The sequence below is a fragment of the Phoca vitulina genome, unplaced genomic scaffold (genome assembly GCF_004348235.1).
Source record: "Phoca vitulina isolate PV1807 unplaced genomic scaffold, GSC_HSeal_1.0 scaffold80, whole genome shotgun sequence".
Lineage (NCBI taxonomy): Eukaryota > Metazoa > Chordata > Mammalia > Carnivora > Phocidae > Phoca > Phoca vitulina.
This window is the reverse complement of record NW_022589783.1, coordinates 393,277-412,563: the sequence shown is the minus strand read 5'-3', so window position 1 is coordinate 412,563 and position 19,287 is coordinate 393,277. Positions and strand designations below refer to the sequence as shown.

The window sequence follows — 19,287 nt, the reverse complement described above, 5'->3', positions numbered from 1 at the left end:
AAGAAGGCTGGCTGAAACCCCAATGGGAAGTCAGAAACGTGGTCCAAACCTCAGCTCCATGGTCTTGAGACTCTTCCGGCCCAAGCAATGACAGAGGGGAAGTACTTACATACACTGCTCACAAATATTTAAAGCATGTTCTTCTTCAATAATTCATTACTCTTGTTATATGAATGACCACTACCTATTTTTATAGATCAGGAACCAGTAAAATAAAAACTAAAAAGCTAGGTTTATTAATAACTAACCAAGCTGTCTAAATCATTTGAAAACCAATTCTTATTTCTAATTCACCAGAATATATACTTTAAAGAAATTTTACTATGAGGCTTTCTGTAATTTCATCTGCCATGTTAGATGTACTATTTGTTCATCCGTTTATTTTGGAAGGGGGCGGGAGGCTTAAGTTTCAGCGCATGCATGGAATGACGGGAGAATTTAAGTCAGGGCTAATATTCAATGGCAGAGTCAAGACAGGGATACTTCATAACTTCTACCCAGGAGAACAATTAGATATCCCTTCATCAAAATACTAATGTCAAGAGATTTATTTAATGCCTTACATACAGATGCAGAGCCATGGATGTTTTTCAAAGACTTTAAGCATATTTTAACAAAATTCTAAAGTCATTTAGACATTCTTTCTGCAACTGCTAAAGAAAAGTCATACAAATTATGTGACAAATCTTGATTTAGAGTTGAGGTTCTGGCATAAATTACATCAATCTTGCAAATCAAAATGAGTCCAAGAATAGCAAACATGTCTTCTCATCTCGTTCACTAAAACATTTAAGACATTCTGGTTGTTTTTGGCCTTAAATTCAAATCAAATGCTACTATTCAAATTCATATGCTTATGTTTTGACTGAAATGGACCAGAAGATAGATACATAATGTAGCACTGACTTAATCGCACATGTTCTACATAGCAAGTGGAATCAATTCAGCTTTGTCCTCCTGCTGAAGAAGGTGCAGCAGCAGCAGCAGCAAACACCACAGGACACCGTGAAGTCAGGGTTAAGATCCCCTGCAGGACAGAACTGACGGGAATACCAAACATCTACACAGGCTCAGAAGTCACCTCATGTTTGGAATTTTACTATGAATTTTTCATTTTCAAGAAATAGGTTTACATATTTCTAAGAGCTTAATTTTATTCTCTTTCACAGACAGTATATATTTGAAGCGTTATGAGAATGAAGTCAAAGACATTTACAAACCCACAATCTACCTGTTTAATCTTTTTATTCCTTTATTGGTGTGTAATGAAGAACAATAGATAATCAGGCACTTGAAAACATTAGGACTTTTTTCCTAAATATAATATTTTTACTGGATGTTTGAAACCAAGATTCTGATACATCCCCCACTTGACCTGTTTGTCATCAACATGTGATCATGCAATACAGAAATACCTAAAACCAAAAACCAAAAAACCCAAACCCTCAGTTTTGTTGTTATATTGATATCCCAGGGAGAAATATCATGGCTCACTCTATCATTCTTTCTTTTCCATACAAGAGACTTAATAACAGGGAATCTCAGGGGGAAAAAGTCACAAAAATTTTTGCACATCTCTTGGAGCGCCTGGGTAGCTCAGTCGCCTGCCTTCGGCTCAGGTCATGATCCCAGGACCCTGGGATCGAGCCCTGCATTAGGCTCCTTGCTCAGCAGGGAACCTGCTTCTCTCTCTCCTCCCGGCTTGTACTATCTCTCCTTCTCTCTTAAATAAAATCTTAAAAAATTTTTTTTTTACATCTCTTGATCAAATCTTGGACCCTTTCCAATTCTCCCTAGAAAACCCACTAGCTTATTCACTGTAAGTGCATCACTACATACAAAAAAGATAATTAGATCACTAGTTTATTCACTATATATGTGTAACTAAATACAGAAACAATAACTAGGTCCCATGATCACCTTCAAGAATTTCTATTCTTTTCTTTTGAAATAATTACAGGCATTGCAAAAAGCACCGAAAGGCTCTATGTGCACTTCACCCAGTTTCCCCAATGGGTGTATCTTACCCAACTACAGTGCACCCTCAAAACCAGGAGGTGAATATGGTATCTACCACTTATCAATCACCTATCACCTCTCTCGTTTTCTATCATCTATCTACCTCTGTATCACACAGGTAGTCAAAGTCACAAAAACCACATACTGTCTGATTCTATATACATGGGCTGTCCAGAACAGGTAAGTCTATAGAGACAGAAAATGGATCAGTGGTTGCCTAGGGCTAGCATGAGAAATGTGGAGGGTATGGGGAGTGAGTGTTAGTGGGCATGGAGTTTTTTTTTTTCTTTTAAAGACTTTATTTATTTATTTGAGAGAGAGAGAAACAAGCAGGTGGGAAGGGCAGAGGGAGAGGGAAAAGCAGACTCCCCACTGAGCAGGAAGCCTGATGCGGGGCTTGATCCCAAGATCCTGAGAGCATGATCTGAGCTGAAGGGAGATGCTCAACTGACTGAACCATCGGGTGCCCTGTGGTATGGAGTTTACCAGAGGACAGAATCATTCTAAAATTAGATATTGGTGATGGTTCCACAGTGCTGTGCTATACTGAAAAACTATGAATTGTACATTTTAAGTGGCTGAATTGTATGGTATGTGGATTATATCTCAAACATAGATATTAAAAAATAAAAGGGAAACAAATATACCATTCCCTGAAATACACACTGTGTTACCACACTTCATTTATTTTATTCTGATATTTCCCAAAATAATATCAGAACCAAATAAGTAACTCCAGAGGCCTAGAGATAAATAAGTAGCCTGATTGAGAGCTCCTTGTTAGTGGATTAGTCAACAAACAAGGACACATTAGTGATCTATTTGCCCTTAAAGGGCACCTGGCCTAATGGTTAGTGAAGAAGTCCCTCACTCCCTCACCCCACCCCTTCACTGCCTCAACCCTTTACTCTTCCACTCCCATCCCTTGCTCCTGGCTCAGTTTTTGTTTATTATTAAGAGCTTGCACGGACCTGAGAGATCAATCACTGCACTTCACCAATTTGCAGGTAAAGGATCTGAGCCCCATTAGGTTGATGCTGGCCAGCAGCCACGGAGCTGGGGTCCACGGAGGACTGGCCTCTGACCCTGACTCCACATCCAGAGCATACACCAGGCAAGCTCCCCAGGGGCAGTGCTGCCCAAACTATTCTGTGGGGCAGCCAGATTTCCTGCCCCTCCTTACACACAAATGGGACCCTTGTGAAAGTTTTAAAATCCATTTTTCTCTTCTTTTAATTCACATTCCCAGTGTCTTCAGCCTGTCCTTCTCCTGAAGTTATAAAATATAAAATGAATGAAACAGTGCTCGTGACTCATAAAAACATAAATTCATTAAAATGGTCATGTTTAACAGGTACTTCCCAAGTTTACCAAACTTGTCAGGTACCATTTCACAGGTAAAATAAGTGAAGTCCAAACTGGAATTTTTCTGTATCTGTTTACTTCAAGCTCTACTGCTTAAAATTTACAAGTCGCCTCACACCCGGTGCTAACAGTAATAGTAACAGTATTTTCATTAAAAAAAAAAAAAAAAAAAGTACCACGTTGGGGAGCCTGGCTGGCTCAGTCGGTACAGCATGCGACTCTTGATCTCAGGGTCATGAGTTCAAGCTCCACATTGGGCATGGAGCCTACTTAAAAAAAATTTTAAAAGTACCATGTAGTATCCAAAATATATAAAGAACTTATAAAACTCAACACCCAAAAAACAAATAATCCAGTTAAAAAATGGGCAGAAGACACGAATAGATATTTCTCCAAAGAAGACATTCAGATGGCCAACAGACACATGAAAAGATGCTCAACATCACATCACGAGGGAAACACAAATCAAAACTACAATGAGCTATCACCTCGCACCTGTCAGAATGACTGAAATCAACAACACAGGAGACAACAGGTGTTGGCAGGGATGTGGAGAAAGGGGAACCCTCCTACACTGTTGGTGGGACTACAAATTTGTGCAGCCACTCTGGAAAACAGTATGGAGGTTCCTCAAAGTTAAAAACAGAACTACCTATGATCAAGCAATTGCACTACTGGGTATTTACCCAAAGGATACAAAATAGTAATTCAAAGGGATACAGGCCCCTGATGATTATAGCAGCATTATAAACAATAGGCAAATTATGGAAAGAGTCCAAGTGTCCATCCATTAATGAATGGAGAAAGATATGGTGTGTGTGTATATATATATATATATATATATATATATATATTCTGGAATATTACTCAGCCATAAAAAAGGATGAAACCTTGCCATTTGCAATGATGTGGATGGAGCCAGAGAGCATTCTGTGAAGTGAAGTCCATCAGAGAAAAACAAAACTGTATGATTTCACTCATGTGGAATTTAAGAAACAAAACAAATGAACATGGCAGGGGGTGGGGTGAAGAGAGGAAAACCAAGAAACAGACTCCTAACTATAGAGAACCAATGGTTATCAGAGGGGAGGTGGGTAGGGGCATGGGTTAAACAGGTGATGGGGATTAAAGAGGGCACTGGTTGGTGTATGAAGTGCTGAATCACTAAATTCTACACATGATACTAATATTACATTGTATGTTAACTAACTGGAATTTAAATAAAACCTTGGGGGAAAAAAGTACCATTAAACCCACATAAATGTAAGATATTTACCTAGGGAAACATTTTGAAATAAAATTATAAAATAAAACTTGACACCTAATCTCTTTCTCCTGAATCTACCTTCCCATCCCCCTACCAAATCGAACAGTCAACAAAAGAAAATACTTTTTCTTCTACCCTTCACAGGGCAATATACTAGGAGTTCACAAGTCTGTTTTCCCTAAAAATAACATTGGCTTCAAGCTATGAGGATAGGAGAACCTTGCAACAGACCAATTCTGCTGAGAACAATCAGAGACGCCAGATGAAACACGCTCATTCTCACGTGCTCACCCTCTCACGCGGGGGAGGGGGCAGTACAGTGGTGAAGTGACATTCTGAAGCTGTTTTCCCCCAGGTGTGTGGTATAAAAGGTTGAGGAAGTGGCTAAGAAGCAGAGAAGCCATAGAATTAATGGAAATCTCACAAGATCAGAGAGACAAGAACTGGGAGTTGGGGTCAGCTTAGCAACAGGACTCCAGGGTCCAAGATCCTTGGGGGAGGGAAGTGAACTTACTCTTACAATTTTATCCTTGAGGTATTTGCCAAATTCTTAAGCTACTCAGGACAAGGAACTAGCCTCTAATAGGAAAAATAGAGCTTTTGGCAGGTTCCTTGTACTGAGAAAGCATAACCTGGACCCTGAGATTGACTGAAGAGGGATTTAGTTAACACTGCATGTCTTCAGTTACATTTGGAGGGCTATGCCTTAAAGTGGGTGAGACCAGACTAGATAGAGCTTTTCCCTGCAACTCTAGGGCTAACTCAGAACCTTACTAGATTAAGGTGATCTGTTCTCATTCTGCCATAGAGGACAGGGTGAACCCTCTCTGGAGGAGGGGAACATAATTCAGAGCAGTGATATGCTGGTACAAATTTACAACCAGTTTTGAGATTGCCAAGTCTGGGATATAAATATTCCCACCACAGCCAATTTAAAGCTACGAAATAACCCCCCAAAAACCCCAAAACTCATTAAATGGGGAGATGGGAAGAAATGCACATAATTATGTGAAGGTGATATTAGTTATTATGTAAGTGCAAATAAACCCACAATTAGATACCACTTCACATCCACCAGGATGGCTATAATCAAAAAGACAAAAAATAACAAGTGTTCAGGGTATCTGGCTGGCTCAGTCAGTGGAGCAAGTGACTCTTGATTTTGGGGTCTTGAGGTTGAGCCCCACGTTGGGCATAGAGATCACTTAAAAAAAAAAAAAGCTTTGTTAGTGCCCACTGGTGATGGTTAAAAGTTGAATAAAGATTAAAAACATAACAAGTGTTGGCAGGCATGTAGAGGATTTGGACCTTTTTCACATTGTTGGTGAGAATGTAAAAGAGTCCCACTATTGTGGAGAACAGTTTGGCAGTTCCTCAAAAAGTTAAACCCAGCAATTCCACATCTAGGTATAAAACCCCCCCAAATTGAAAACAGGTATTCAAATAAAAATTTGTACACAAATGTTCACAGCACTATTCACAATAGTCAAAAGAAACAACCAAAATGTTCATCAATGGATGGAACGATACATAAATGAATGGATAAACAGACTGTGGTATATCCATATAACGGGATATTAGTCACCATAAAAAGAAATGATGTAGGGCGCCTGGGTGGCTCAGTCGGTTGAGCGACTGCCTTCGGCTCAGGTCATGATCCTGGAGTCCCTGGATCGAGTCCCGCATCGGGCTCCCTGCTCAGCGGGGAGTCTGCTTCTCCCTCTGACCCTCCCCCCTCTCATGCTGTTTCTCTCTCGCTCGCTCTCTAATAAATAAATAAATAAAATTAAAAAAAAAAAAAAAAAAGAAATGATGTATACTGCAGGGTAAAATCTTGAAAATATTATGCAAAGTGAAATAAGCCAGACACAAAAGGTCACATATAATATGATCCCATTTACATGAAATATTCAGGAAAATCACAGAGACAGAAAGCCGATTAGTGACTACATGGGCAGGGGGACGGTGAAGTGGGGAGGGACTGCTAATAGGCACAGAGTTTCTTCTGGGGTGATGAAAATGTTTTGGAACTAGAGAGAAGTGATAGTTGCACAACACTGTGAAGGAGCTAAATGATGATGAATTGTACATTTTTTAAAAGTTAATTTTGTTATTTGAATCTTTCTTTCTTTTTTTTTTTTTAAAGATTTTATTTATTTATTTGACAGAGAGAGAGAGAGCAAGAGAGGGAACACAAGCAGGGGGAGTGGGAGAGGGAGAAGCAGGCTTCCCGCGGAGCAGGGAGCCCAATGCGGGGCTCGATCCCAGGACCCCGGGATCATGACCTGAGCCGAAGGCAGACGCTCAACGACTGAGCCACCCAGGCGCCCCTGTTATTTGAATCTTATTGCAATAAAAATCAAAGAAAGGTATGAACTATCAAGCCAGGAAAAATGAGGAACCTTAGATGCATATTGCTACAGTTAAAGAAACCAATCTGAAAAGGCCACATACTACATAATTCCAAGTACCTGACATTCTGAAGGCAAAATTATGGACAGTAAAAAGATCAGTAACCACCCAGGGGTTTGAGAGAGGGAGAGAATAGGGGGATTTTTAGGGCAGTGTTACTATTCTACAAAATAAAGAGAGACTCTTGGGGTGCCTTGGTGGCTCAGTAGGTTGAGCGTCCGACTCTTGGATTCGGCTGGGGTTGTGATCTCAGGGTCCTGGGATTGAGCCTGGCATCTGGCTCTGCACTCAGTGGGGAGTCTGCTTGTCCCTCTCTCTCCTCCTTCCCACTCACGTGCACATGCTCTCTCTCAAAATAAATAAAGCTTTTTTAAAAAATAAAAGGGCGCCTGGGTGGCTCAGTCAGTTAAGCGTCTGCCTTCGGCTCAGGTCATGATGCCAGGGTCCTGGGATCGAGTCCCCCACTGGGCTCTCTGCTTGGTGGGGAGTCTGCTTCTCTCTCTCCCTCCACCCCTCCCCATGCTCGTGCTCTCTCTCTCACTTGCTCTCTCTCTCAAATAAAATAAAATCTTTCAAAAAAAATAAAAAATTAAAAAAATAAGGAGAGACTCCTGTGGACTTCAGCTAAATGAATCAACACTTTTCAATAACTGTAACAAATACGCCACACTAATGCAATATGTTAATAATATAAGAAATTGTCTGTAGGTTGGAATACAAGAATTCTGTATTATTTGCTCATTTTTTTCTATAAACAAACACAAACAGAAAATTCATTGCTGGCTGACCTGCACTAAAAGAAACATTGAAGTGAGTTCTTCAGGCTGGAGGAAAATGATGCCATACAAAAACTTGGAAATGTAAGGAGGAAACAAAGGCCAAGAAAGAACATTTCTATTACTAGTACCAAATACATAGATCAGAAACCCCTGAAATCCACGCCACCGTGCAGCTGTCACCCCGAGCGTACGAACGGAGAACGCGGAGGCTGTGTAAACTGAAGATCTGTTTGGCCACCGAGATGGCCCTTTGTTAGTGCGGCAGCAATGCCCCTCCAGCCCTCCAGCTGCCACGCGGGCCCGGCCCTCGGGGCACGGAGCGACGCCTGACCTCACCCCAGCACCGCCTCTGGCGCTGGTGTGCCTGTGGGTACCTGCTGAACCCGAGGGCCTCAGCCCGCTCCTCTGAAAAGCGGAAATTATCAACTAGATAAGACGATGTCTAATCCCCAGTGCCTTCTTCACTACCATCAAGAGAAGTGGAGAACAGAGAAACAATGGCACGACAGACAGCAGACTTCCCAGCCCGTCACTTCCAATTCTGGGACTAAAGGCAAGTCACAGAACCTCTCAAGAGCGAGCATGCTGTCAGGTTCCTCATCTGTAAAAAGAGGGTGACACGTCTGTGGGGGTTAAATGAGTTCTATGTAGAGAGTAAGTAAGCACACAGTACGCACTAAATGCATTAACCATTTTCCTTATTCCCGTCCCCTGATTTCCTCCAGAAACACAAAGGGTCTGCGGTAGGCCACCAGCTCTTGTTATTCTACCTGCATACCCTTTCTCCATCTCCCACTTCAAGCATGATTTCAGCCACCCATCACCTGTGAACTGAACACATACTGATGTCTGTCACTGGCTGCTGTCTGGACAATACCTCTTGGAACTCCCCTAGGCTTAACTCCCATCCTTATCCCTAGGCCTCCAAACTGCTGCTATGTATCCTATTTGGTATATGGCATCATCATTTCCTTACCCAGGAGCCCAGGCAAGTAACCCAGAGTCATCTTTCACTTTTCCATCTCCTCTCTTTTCTTCCTTCCTTCCCAATGTGATTCCATGAGATTGAGGCATTCCTTCCTTCCTTATGCTCAGACTGGCCACAGTCTTTGTCCCCTCGGTCTGTCTATTACTCCAAAATTTATCTTGTTATATATGCCCTTTTTATTTTTATTTATTTTTACTATTTTTAAAAGTTTTTAATTCCAATCAGTTAACATGCAGTGTTATATTAAATTTCAGGAGTACAATACAGTAATTCAACACTTTCATATATCACCCAGTATGTGCCCTTTTTAAACCTGGGACACACCACTCTTTTAAATGTTTTGATGCTTCCCTAATGTCTATTAGATCAAGCCCAAACTCCTACATTTACACACTGCAAGGCCCTTCTTCATGTGCTTATCTCCTCACCTACAATGCAAAAACATTGCCACCTGTAGGCCGCCCTTCTTCCAAAGGCTCAGCTCCTCTTTCTCCCATTTGTTTCTGCTTATTCCAGCTCTTCAACACCACACATAATTCCCAGGCACTAGGGCCACAGAGGGAAAGGGGAACAGCCACAGTGTTGAATACAAGATGAGATCAATTTTAAAACAGACCATTACTCTCTGTGCCACCAAGAAGGAAAGAGCATGCTAACTCAACAATGACACATGGTTGTGACATGAATCTGAGTCCACAGATATGAAGTGGGGGGTGGGGGTGGGAGTGTCTTTCAGAACTGATGAAATATGGCTGAGCCATAATTACCATTTTTTAGCCATCCTGGCTCCCGAGTATCTCAAGACATAGAGCAGCTCAGTAATGGCTCCCCAAAAGATATTTATGTCCTAATCCCTAGAACCTGTGAATGCTGCCTTATATAGCAGAAAAGGACTTTCAGACATGACAAATTAGGAATCTTGAGTTTGGAAGATTACCCTGGATAATCCAGGTGGACCATAATGCAATCACAGCATCCCTTTGAGAGGGAGCCTATGGAGATCTGAAATAGAAAACAGAAAGGAACGTGATGACGGAAACAGCTACTGGCTTTGAAGACAGCGAGGGGGCCAGGAGCTCAGGAATGCAGCTCTAAAAGCTGGGAAAGGCCTCCGGAGGGAGCACAGACCTGCTGACCCTTTGGTTTCAACCCACAGGAACTGGTTTTAGACATTTGGCCTCCAGACTTGTGAAAAATAAATCTGTGTTGTCTTAAACCACCAAGTTTGCAGTATTTTGTTACAGTGGTCCCAGGGCAGGCAGCAAGCAAAGACCGGCTGTAACCTTTCCCCTCTAGCTCCATTCACTATGAAATTACAATCTATAGGTAATTCCTTTTAAACTACTTCATGAGCATAGCAACGTTCACTCCTTTATTTCCACCATTGTAAAACCACAAGCTGACTCAAGCTATCACATAAAATCAACACTTTGTATTAGGTACTGGGTAGATTTCAAGATCTTTATGCATGTGAAAAAGTAACTAGAAATTATATTGTCATTTATGATTTGAATTACACTTGGGCTTTTGCTTTTAGAAACCCAGTACTCAGACATTAATTTAGAAAGTATTAACAGATCTTATGTATTCACTTGCTAAGCATTTAAATATTTATGGCATGAGTGAAATAAATTAACGAACCCAGTAGACAGTTCCCCTCAAATATGTACAATAATGGCAACATGGGCATTACATGACAATTCACAACTGGGTGTAGGAAGTCCTAATAAAACAAGCAATTCGTAGTTCACTGTTCCAAAAATTCACTAGGTTTACTGAGTAAACTGTATATAAATGCGTTCTGCTAGACGTTAAAATGGATATTGAAAGTCCTTGTTTCAAACTTCCAATCCTACACACAAGTACAGGACAAAGCAGATTTAACTAAATGCTTTAACAAATATGTAAGCAAAGTTTAGTAAGAAAATAGAAAATAAGAGTATTGCTCAGATCAGTAATTGTAGCAATCTGATGTTGGTGTCTCACAATGTGAGCACCGTTGACTAAAAACCAGTACCAGGGGGTAACTTGTACCCCAGTGCAGTATTTACGGCATGAAGCAAGTTGGACAATGTTCTCTGCCCACATCACCGGATTTCTCTTGTAGCGTTCTACCTTATTTTGGGGAAACCTAAAACATATCACCCCTCGATGCAAACAGAAGGAAACGACTCCACAGATAATACAGGTTAAGTTTTAAACTATTACAGCTGACCCAGAAATAGGAGTGGATTTTCAAATCCCCACTTTAGTCATTAACCAACACTTATTTAAATTTCACAAGAGGAATGAGTGTTAGAATGAAAAAAATTTACAACATGATACTGTCGGAATGTAACTATGGTTATCTAGGGCATCAGGCCAGCTGCTTCAAGCAGAACAGGGAAAATTAACCATGTCCTCAGGGTAGCATTTAAGGAAGCAGCAGCAAGGGTGAGGGTTAATAACATAGGTTCCTCGGCTATCATTTTAGGGATATACAGAGAAAAGAGAGAAATTGTAAGTAGTACTTTCGAATGTTAACAGTAACAAAGCATTAAGGTAGATAAACTTAGCAACAAAACAAACCACAGTGAAACAGAAACAGAGAAACCCCAGGTCTCATCTGCCCTCCTTTAGTTGAAGTGGGGGAGGAGAGGTGAGGGGGGGTAAGAGAAATGACTCAGGCAGCAGGAAACTGGCAGCAACACCAGGGCAACTGAAAGGGAGCATGAACCACTAAGATCACTAACTCAAGGGCACCACTGGCTGCCACTGCCCTCCCAGGCCCAGCACGTCCCTTGGCCTTTCCTCATTCCAGCCTCATAACCACACCATGTTCATTTCATGGCTCATTTCAGTGCTTACCTAATGATGAGAATGAGGGTCTAAAGGGTGTAAGGGACCTGCCCAAGTGCAGAGTTAGGGAGGGATTGGGCCTGAACAGGAACTCACGCTATCAGATCCAGAGCCTGCGCCTTGAGTGTGCACCTAAGCAGCAGTGCCATCACGGGCGGGCCTGGTGCCAGGAGGGCAGCCCACTCATCTGCTCGCGGCACACACCACTCAGCGACCTAGGGCTGCCAGGTGACAGTAACACAAAGTCAGTGACGATCCAGCGAGTCTTCTCAGCAATCTCCAAGTGACCATTACAACACTGCTACATGAAGCCACAACTTCAGTTTAAAACACTCCTCCTGTTAACAAACTTCAATGTCCCCACACAGCAGAGGAAGGAAAGCTACTTACAGTTGTGACTCCTTGTGCAGGGAATGCTCTCCTTCTCAAGGTTATTTACCTAAGAGGGGATCTGGATGAATCAACTGTGCATTTGAACATCAACACCATACGAAAAGAAACACTGCCCTCCAAAGTGAAATTTTTGTCTATAAAATTATCATGCTACTCTCATGAGTTCAAAAATAGTTCATGTATCCTGGAACAGATCTGATATATAGCTCAAACAAATAATCTTTCATAACTTGAAAAGAGCACAATATTAACTATATCTCAAACTCTACTTTTATCTTTCTCACCATATAATATCTAACAATCTTGTTTTTGAAATCTATCAGACATCATTTATATAAAACACAGCAGCCCTATAAAATAGGTAATATTGCAATAACCAAAGTCATATTCCTGAATAATGACATATGTCCACCATGTAATGCTTAATGAAGGAGGATACCACACACACACACGTATATCCATATGCATTAAAGATTCAGAAAATCGTCAAAAAGTTAATAATGGTCATCACTTTTTAGTTAGCTGGATGCAGGTGACTTTTTCCTCATAGTACTCTTCTCCAAAGCTTGAAATATCCTACAACAAAGTTGCATTCTTCTCATAATGGAAAGATTATGTGTTTTGGGGGAAATAAAAACACAACTGTGTGTTCATTAAAAATAGGTAAGAGGAACTTCAGTGAGTAAACAAAAGAACTTCAAATTCAACTTCAATGACAATTTTGCAAAAAATAAAAAGGAAAGTGTAGTGTGAACTGTCAGGTTAGTATTTTCACATCTGCTGCTGCTGTGGCTGTCACCAATTCCTGTATGTATATAGTCACCAGGAGAGCACTCCCGACACATGGGTGCACTCAAGATGTGCTGTTATTTTGCACTGATACTTTCCTCATCTGCATACCCTGCTGTAATCCGATAGGTGCTGAACTGTGGGTCACAGAGATGTTCACCATGAGTAATCCTAAAACTGCCTTTCACAAAGCAGGCAAAGACAGCAGAGCATAAAACTGGACATCTATCCATAGCTAGATCAACAAAGTCTAGAATAAAGTTTTAATCCTCATCAATAAAATCTTTGTTTTAAAATTGATCAATTTAAAGACTCTAGATGTTACCTTAGTAAATGTACAAAATGCTCTAAATGGCATAATTTTTAAGAAAATGAATATACATACCACTTCACCAACAGAAAGACCTAAGAAATAAGAAAGGTCTGCCTTTCCTTTCTCCATACGTAGTTAAGCGTCAAGAAAACTTAAATTCTAAACCACACTTTCCTGAACAAATGATTTTTAGTATTGTTCATCACAAATAGAAAAATTCACAGTAACAATTCCATTCAAGGTTGTTGTAATTTTCCACCAACTACTATTATGGGTGGTTTGGAATGATGAACTTTTTTTTTTTTTTTTTGACAGAGAGAGAGACAACAAGAGAGGGAACACCGCAGGGGGAGTGGGAGAGGGAGAAGCAGGCTTCCCGCTGAGCAAGGAGCCCAACAGCGGGGCTCGATCCCAGCACCCTGGGATCATGACCTGAGCCGAAGGCAGACGCTTAACGACTGAGCCACCCAGGCGCCCCTCAGCTAGTAAATTCTTGAGTTTTTAAGGCCTTATCTTATACACCTTCATCTCTAGCACCTAGCAGGAGACCTGAAACATAGCAAATGCTAATAAATGTGGGTTGAGTAAATAGATGAATCCATAAAGGCTCACTTCTAATCCCTACATATAAGTCGAGCTACTTTCTTAAAATGTGATCTACTCTAGGAAAAATTAAAAAAATAAATGGTTTCCTTAAAAAAAAAGTAGGGACTTTTGTGACAGTTAAGAAAAATACATGAAGGGGCGCCTGGGTGGCTCAGTTGGTTGAGCGGCTGCCTTCGGCTCAGGTCGTGATCCTCGAGTCCCTGGATCGAGTCCCGCATCGGGCTCCCTGCTCGGCAGGGATTCTGCTTCTCCCTCTGACCCTAACCCCTCTCATGTGCTCTCTCTCATTCTCTCTCTCTCAAATAAATAAATATTAAAAAAATATATTGAAAAAAATAATAAAAAAAAAACATGAAGAAAAGTCAATGACACAGAGAAAGATCACAAGAAAACTCTCAAATAAAACATGTTTAATGGAAAAATGGCTCCACACAAAAGAAACCACTGATACTACTTATGTAAGAACTGTGCCCCACCCAACTCCAAAAGAACACAAGGTGACTCAGTATTTAAGCACAAAAAGATTATTAAGAGTGAAAGAGAATGGTCTATTTGAGGGAAGGTGGGCGGGTACTTCCAGCTACCTCCACGGTACAAAGCAACAATCCAGCAATAATCTTGGCTTGTTTTTTTGGCAGCTGAAGGAAGAAGAACTCTACTCCACTGCACAGGCGCTTCCACTTTCTGATTTCAGAAGTTTAATTCTGAATCCATCACTATCTCCCCTTCCTCCCATGCCAAAACACTGTGAGTCTTAACAGTAGTATTTATATTTATGCTCAGTACAGGATCCCTGTGAATTGGGAGAGCTGCCCGGAGAACTCGGGCCCTAGCTGGATGGACTACATCTACTCCTCATCCCTGAGCCTCAATTCATCACCTTCCATACAGCTCCCTCCTGAAGGAGACAGTCCAGGTGGGCTATGATGGTCCCACCACAGGATATGCCTGATTTCCTGCTCCTGCATGTTTATCCTACTGTCCCCATAGAGTATAATGCCATGTCCTTCTATTCTTAAAGTCCATAAATGTGTCTATATGCATCCCCTCACCACTAACCACCTCCCATCCTCTGTTCTGACCACCATGGCACTGGGGCCATCACATCCTGTCTTATATCTACCTAAAAGATGGCACACACACGAAGGCAGGATGACCTCTTCTACTTCTGCATATAGTAGGTCCTCAGATCTTTAAGTGGAGAAAGAAAATTCATCTGGGCAGCATTGTGTCATGGAAACCAAAACAGATAATGACTTAACAAAACATAATAAAATGCAAAAGACCAAAAGAATCTGAAACTAATGATATACTATATGTTAACTGAATTTAAATAAGATTAGAAAAAACATAAAAAAAGACAATACATTCAAAAATCATGCTATGATAAAATGAATCTAATATAAAACAAACCAATCTATACCCTAAATTTCTTAAACATACATAATTATGTGTCAATACCTTGAATCAAAGGAAAGAGTTTCTAATAACTCACAGAAAAATACACATGTAAGCTGTTTGTATCTTTGAAGCATGATTTCTATCTATTTGAATTTGTCTAGCCATTATGTTATCAATGTTTACAGTAACATTAGGATTAAGGTAAAAATATTTATCGTGCTAGTTTTCATTCATAAGCCCACACTTTTCATTAAATATTCCCTAAAACGTAAATGCCTTAAAATTTAAGTTGGAACAATAATTTTTAAAAGTTGTAGCATTATTATACTCTATTGTACACTGAATAATATAACACTGTATATTAACTATACTGGAATTAAAATAAAAAGCTTAATAAAATTAAAAAAGTTGTAACAGTTTTAGCTAGAATTCCATAAGCAAGGACATATGTATGGTTTTCTATGTATTGTAACTACCCTTTTCATTTATTTTTAAAAGAAATTCAATGTCCATAATACTTTTAAATAGCACCATTGAGATATAATGCACATACCATACAGTTTGCTCATTTAAAATGTACAATTCAATGGTTTTTAGCATATTCACAATGTCTGTGATATTATTCTAAGTTAAATGTTGTGACCAATGTAGAGATCATGAAAACCTACAGAAAAGATGAAAGATTCACTAGGCCTAACAAGAACACTGCATTACTAGTCAGTTTTTCATAACTGGTTCTTCGCAGAATCGAAAGCTATATTATATAAATATATTTACTATAACATTAATTTATTTCTAATTCATATATTTATTTATAGTTCAGTCCCAGCTCCATAGTCTCCTGTTTTGAAATGTGAAGTGAGACTAATGTTAATCTAAAACAGAAGTATTATTAAAACCAGAGTATACAAGTTGATGAATGCATATATCCTAACTCTAAATCCACTTAGTTTTTAAACTAAAAGACATGATGCTTTATGACGAAGCATTTAGACTACGTAACTCAGCAATGCAACGTTTACAGCCCTCTTCCTTTTCGAATTACAGCAGCAGCAGCGCTGGTATAACTAAAAAACAAAAGCAGCATCCACATCCCCTTCACATCCCTGAGCAGGTCTCTAAACATCTCAAAGCCCATAATCCCTCTAGGATATAAGTGCTAAAGTTGTAACCACAGTTTAAAATAACTAAACCATGGTTCCTGATTTAGCTACATGAACTATTTTGTTACAAGTCTACACCAAGTTTTATTAAAGTGTAAGTCAATGATTAACACTAAGAATAAAAACAAATATTTGCCCTTCCTTCACATGAGACCGAAGTGTATTCTTTTCTCTTGTTCATTTGGTTCTCCACCTATACATATTCAATTTTGGCTAGAGATAAAATCTCCTGGACTTCCAGAAGAACTATGGGAAGAACACTCTCCCTGAAGAAAAGCTTGTACATAAGAATACAGAACAGCCTAATAAGGAAGCTGACTGCTTTAAATCTTAATCATCAAAGTATGAGAGTAATAAAAGACCAACTGTCAAAACAGTTAAGAAGTGCTGTATATGGGGCGCCTGGGTGGCTCAGTCGTTAAGCGTGTGCCTTCGGCTCAGGTCATGATCCCAGGGTCCTGGGATCGAGCCCCACATCGGGCTCCCTGCTCAGCGGGAAGCCTGCTTCTCCCTCTTCCACTCTCCCTGCTTGTGTTCCCTCTCTTGCTGTGTCTCTCTCTGTCAAATAAATAAATAAAATCTTTAAAAAAAAAAAAATTAAAAAAAAAAAAAAGAAGTGCTGTATATGACAGATTTGGGTCTCTACTTATTTGCAGCCATAGAATCAGCATTTATTGGCAGTTGTAAAGGTAGGAAAGGGGCAGACTTCACCATACCAACTTCTAATATTTCAAATAAATAAAAATAGCAGTGGAAAATTGTCCTTGTTCATTTCTATAAAAACTCAAGAATATTCCTTCACCCATGGTCTAATTTGACAGGTCCCAATTAACACAGACAAGATAGAGAGACATTGGTACGACAAAAGGCCAGTCCTCAATCCATCAACCCAAACCTGTCAGGTCTTTTCCCTATTTACGGGGAAAAAAGAGTGAAGAATGGATAATAATATGGTTTATATAAAAGCTACAGGACCAAGTTCTTATAGAACTATCACATGGTTAAGTAAGAACCATTTTTCATATCCTAGTAGCCTTAATTCAAAACGATATATATTTTTTCTCAACGTCGTAATATTATCTCGTTTTCCATACCCAGCATAAATTGTTATTTACAGATAAAAACTGTCAGGAACATATCCACAAGTGGGGTTAGGAAGTGAGGACCACATTGGTTCATGTTTTCCTATGCTTCCACCCTGCGATGAATCATAGCTGTCAATGACACACCATGAAAACATGTACAAATCTACCTTATTCACAGCAAGATACCACCCCAAAGTTCAGAACTCCCAAAACCAAAGTCTGTACAGTAAAAGTCAAAGTACTACTAATACAGAAATCCTAACTCTTCCTATACAAGTCTGCTTCTACTGTTGCACGCACACTTCTAGACGGAGTAATTCACTGGTTTTATGACGAAAGTAACAGACGGGTATTTGCCATCACAAGGTAGCACCATCAGGTTCCTGTTGGCCTTGGGTACCCCCGCGTCCCAACCTCTGTTTGTTTGCCTCCTGTGCCCTACACCCCACGCCTGACTTCACAAGTGTCTTATGACTGGAAACTGCGATCACTCTCCAAGCCCTTTTCTCCTCTAAGAGAAAATGACGCTTGGGAAACTCACTGGCTGGCCATTTTCATACCAAGTTTACAGCAAGCCTAATGGGAACATCATTTATCTTAAAATGGGCACTATTTCCTGTAGTCTGAAGCTGTGACAGCAACTCCTGGTTAGGAAAGAACTAGGGAGTGAGGAGAAAAAGAGGAGGAAACCAACTGCATTCATTTCCTCGCTGCAGAAACAAATTATGCAGACAACTGCCTGCGGTAAAAATAAAATAATCGATATCATGACTCCTGCTGTCCGTGCAACTCTTCTAAAGAGTTCCGACACCGTCCTCCCAAATTCGCACTGGATCAGTTCACCCTATACGAATGTTGCCATCAGACCTCCTGGGGACCCTCCTTGCTCAGTTGTGCCAGACACAACGCAGAGCCGACAGAGCCCGCGGAGGAGGCAGCTCCAACTTCTCCCCCCACCGGCTGTCAGAGGGAAAGCCCGCCCGCTCCCTCTCCCCAGGAACACGAGCGAGCGCCGACGGTCTCCAGGCCTGGGCAGGGCCGGCGGCACCGGGCGGCTGTGGCGCTGCGAGCAGAGCCCGCCGCCGCCGCGCCGCCTCCCAGAGCACATTCCAGAGGCGCGAGTCACGGCCAGCGCGCCCAGAGGAAAAGCCCCGGCTCGGGCTGCGGAGCCCAAGCCCCAGCGCGCAGCGCGCCCCTCACCTGTGCGGCTCCGCGCGGGCCTGCGGCGGGGGCAGGGAAGGCGCCCTTCCCGGGGAGGGTGTGGGGGAGTCTGCGGACCGGGACAGGGGGATGGGCGCGGCCCTAGCCGCGGGGACACCTGACAGGTGAGGGCGCGGAGAGCCCGGCGGCGCTCCGGACACCCCGCACGGTGCCCGCGGAAACTGACGGCGGGGCGGACTACGGGCCCGGGCGGGGTGGGGGCGGGGTCCTGGTCGGCCCCCGGCCCGGGCGGGGAGCCCGCACTCACCCAGGCCGGCAGGTCGCAGGCGCGCACCCCCAGGCGCACGGCGCGCTCCTCGTCCTCCAGCAGCGCCAGTGCGCGGCACAGGCGGGTCGCCTTGAGGCCGCGGCTCCTCCGGCACCACACGAGCAGCCCGAGCGCCAGCAGCACCCAGCTGAAGCTCAGGCCCAGGTAGCCGAGGGCGTACACCGGCAGCAGCAGCGCGAAACTGCGCGCCAGCTGCGCCAGCAGCCCCGCGACATCCACGCTCAGCACTGCGCCCGGGGGCTCGGCAGGGGCAGCGTCGGCCCCGGGGCCACGGTCCTCCGCGCCGCTCATCGCGCAGCGCTCGCGTCCGACCCGGCCGCGGAGTCTCAGCCCGCGCACCAGCACCCCTCTGAAGGGACCGCGCCGGCGCTAGGGCCCGC

At 42.1% G+C, this 19,287-nt stretch overlaps 1 protein-coding gene across 7 annotated transcripts in view; it reads right to left on the bottom strand.

Moving 5' to 3' along the window:
- ESYT2 (extended synaptotagmin 2) overlaps positions 1-19,287 on the bottom strand; it is an 81,278-nt gene extending 61,991 nt beyond the window's left edge. For all 7 annotated transcript variants that reach the window (XM_032394405.1, XM_032394406.1, XM_032394407.1 and 4 more), the window contains exon 1: positions 18,887-19,287. In XM_032394405.1, coding sequence (XP_032250296.1) covers positions 18,887-19,198 — 312 coding nt within the window. In that variant the 5' untranslated portion in view covers positions 19,199-19,287. The remainder of the gene's footprint in view (positions 1-18,886) is intronic.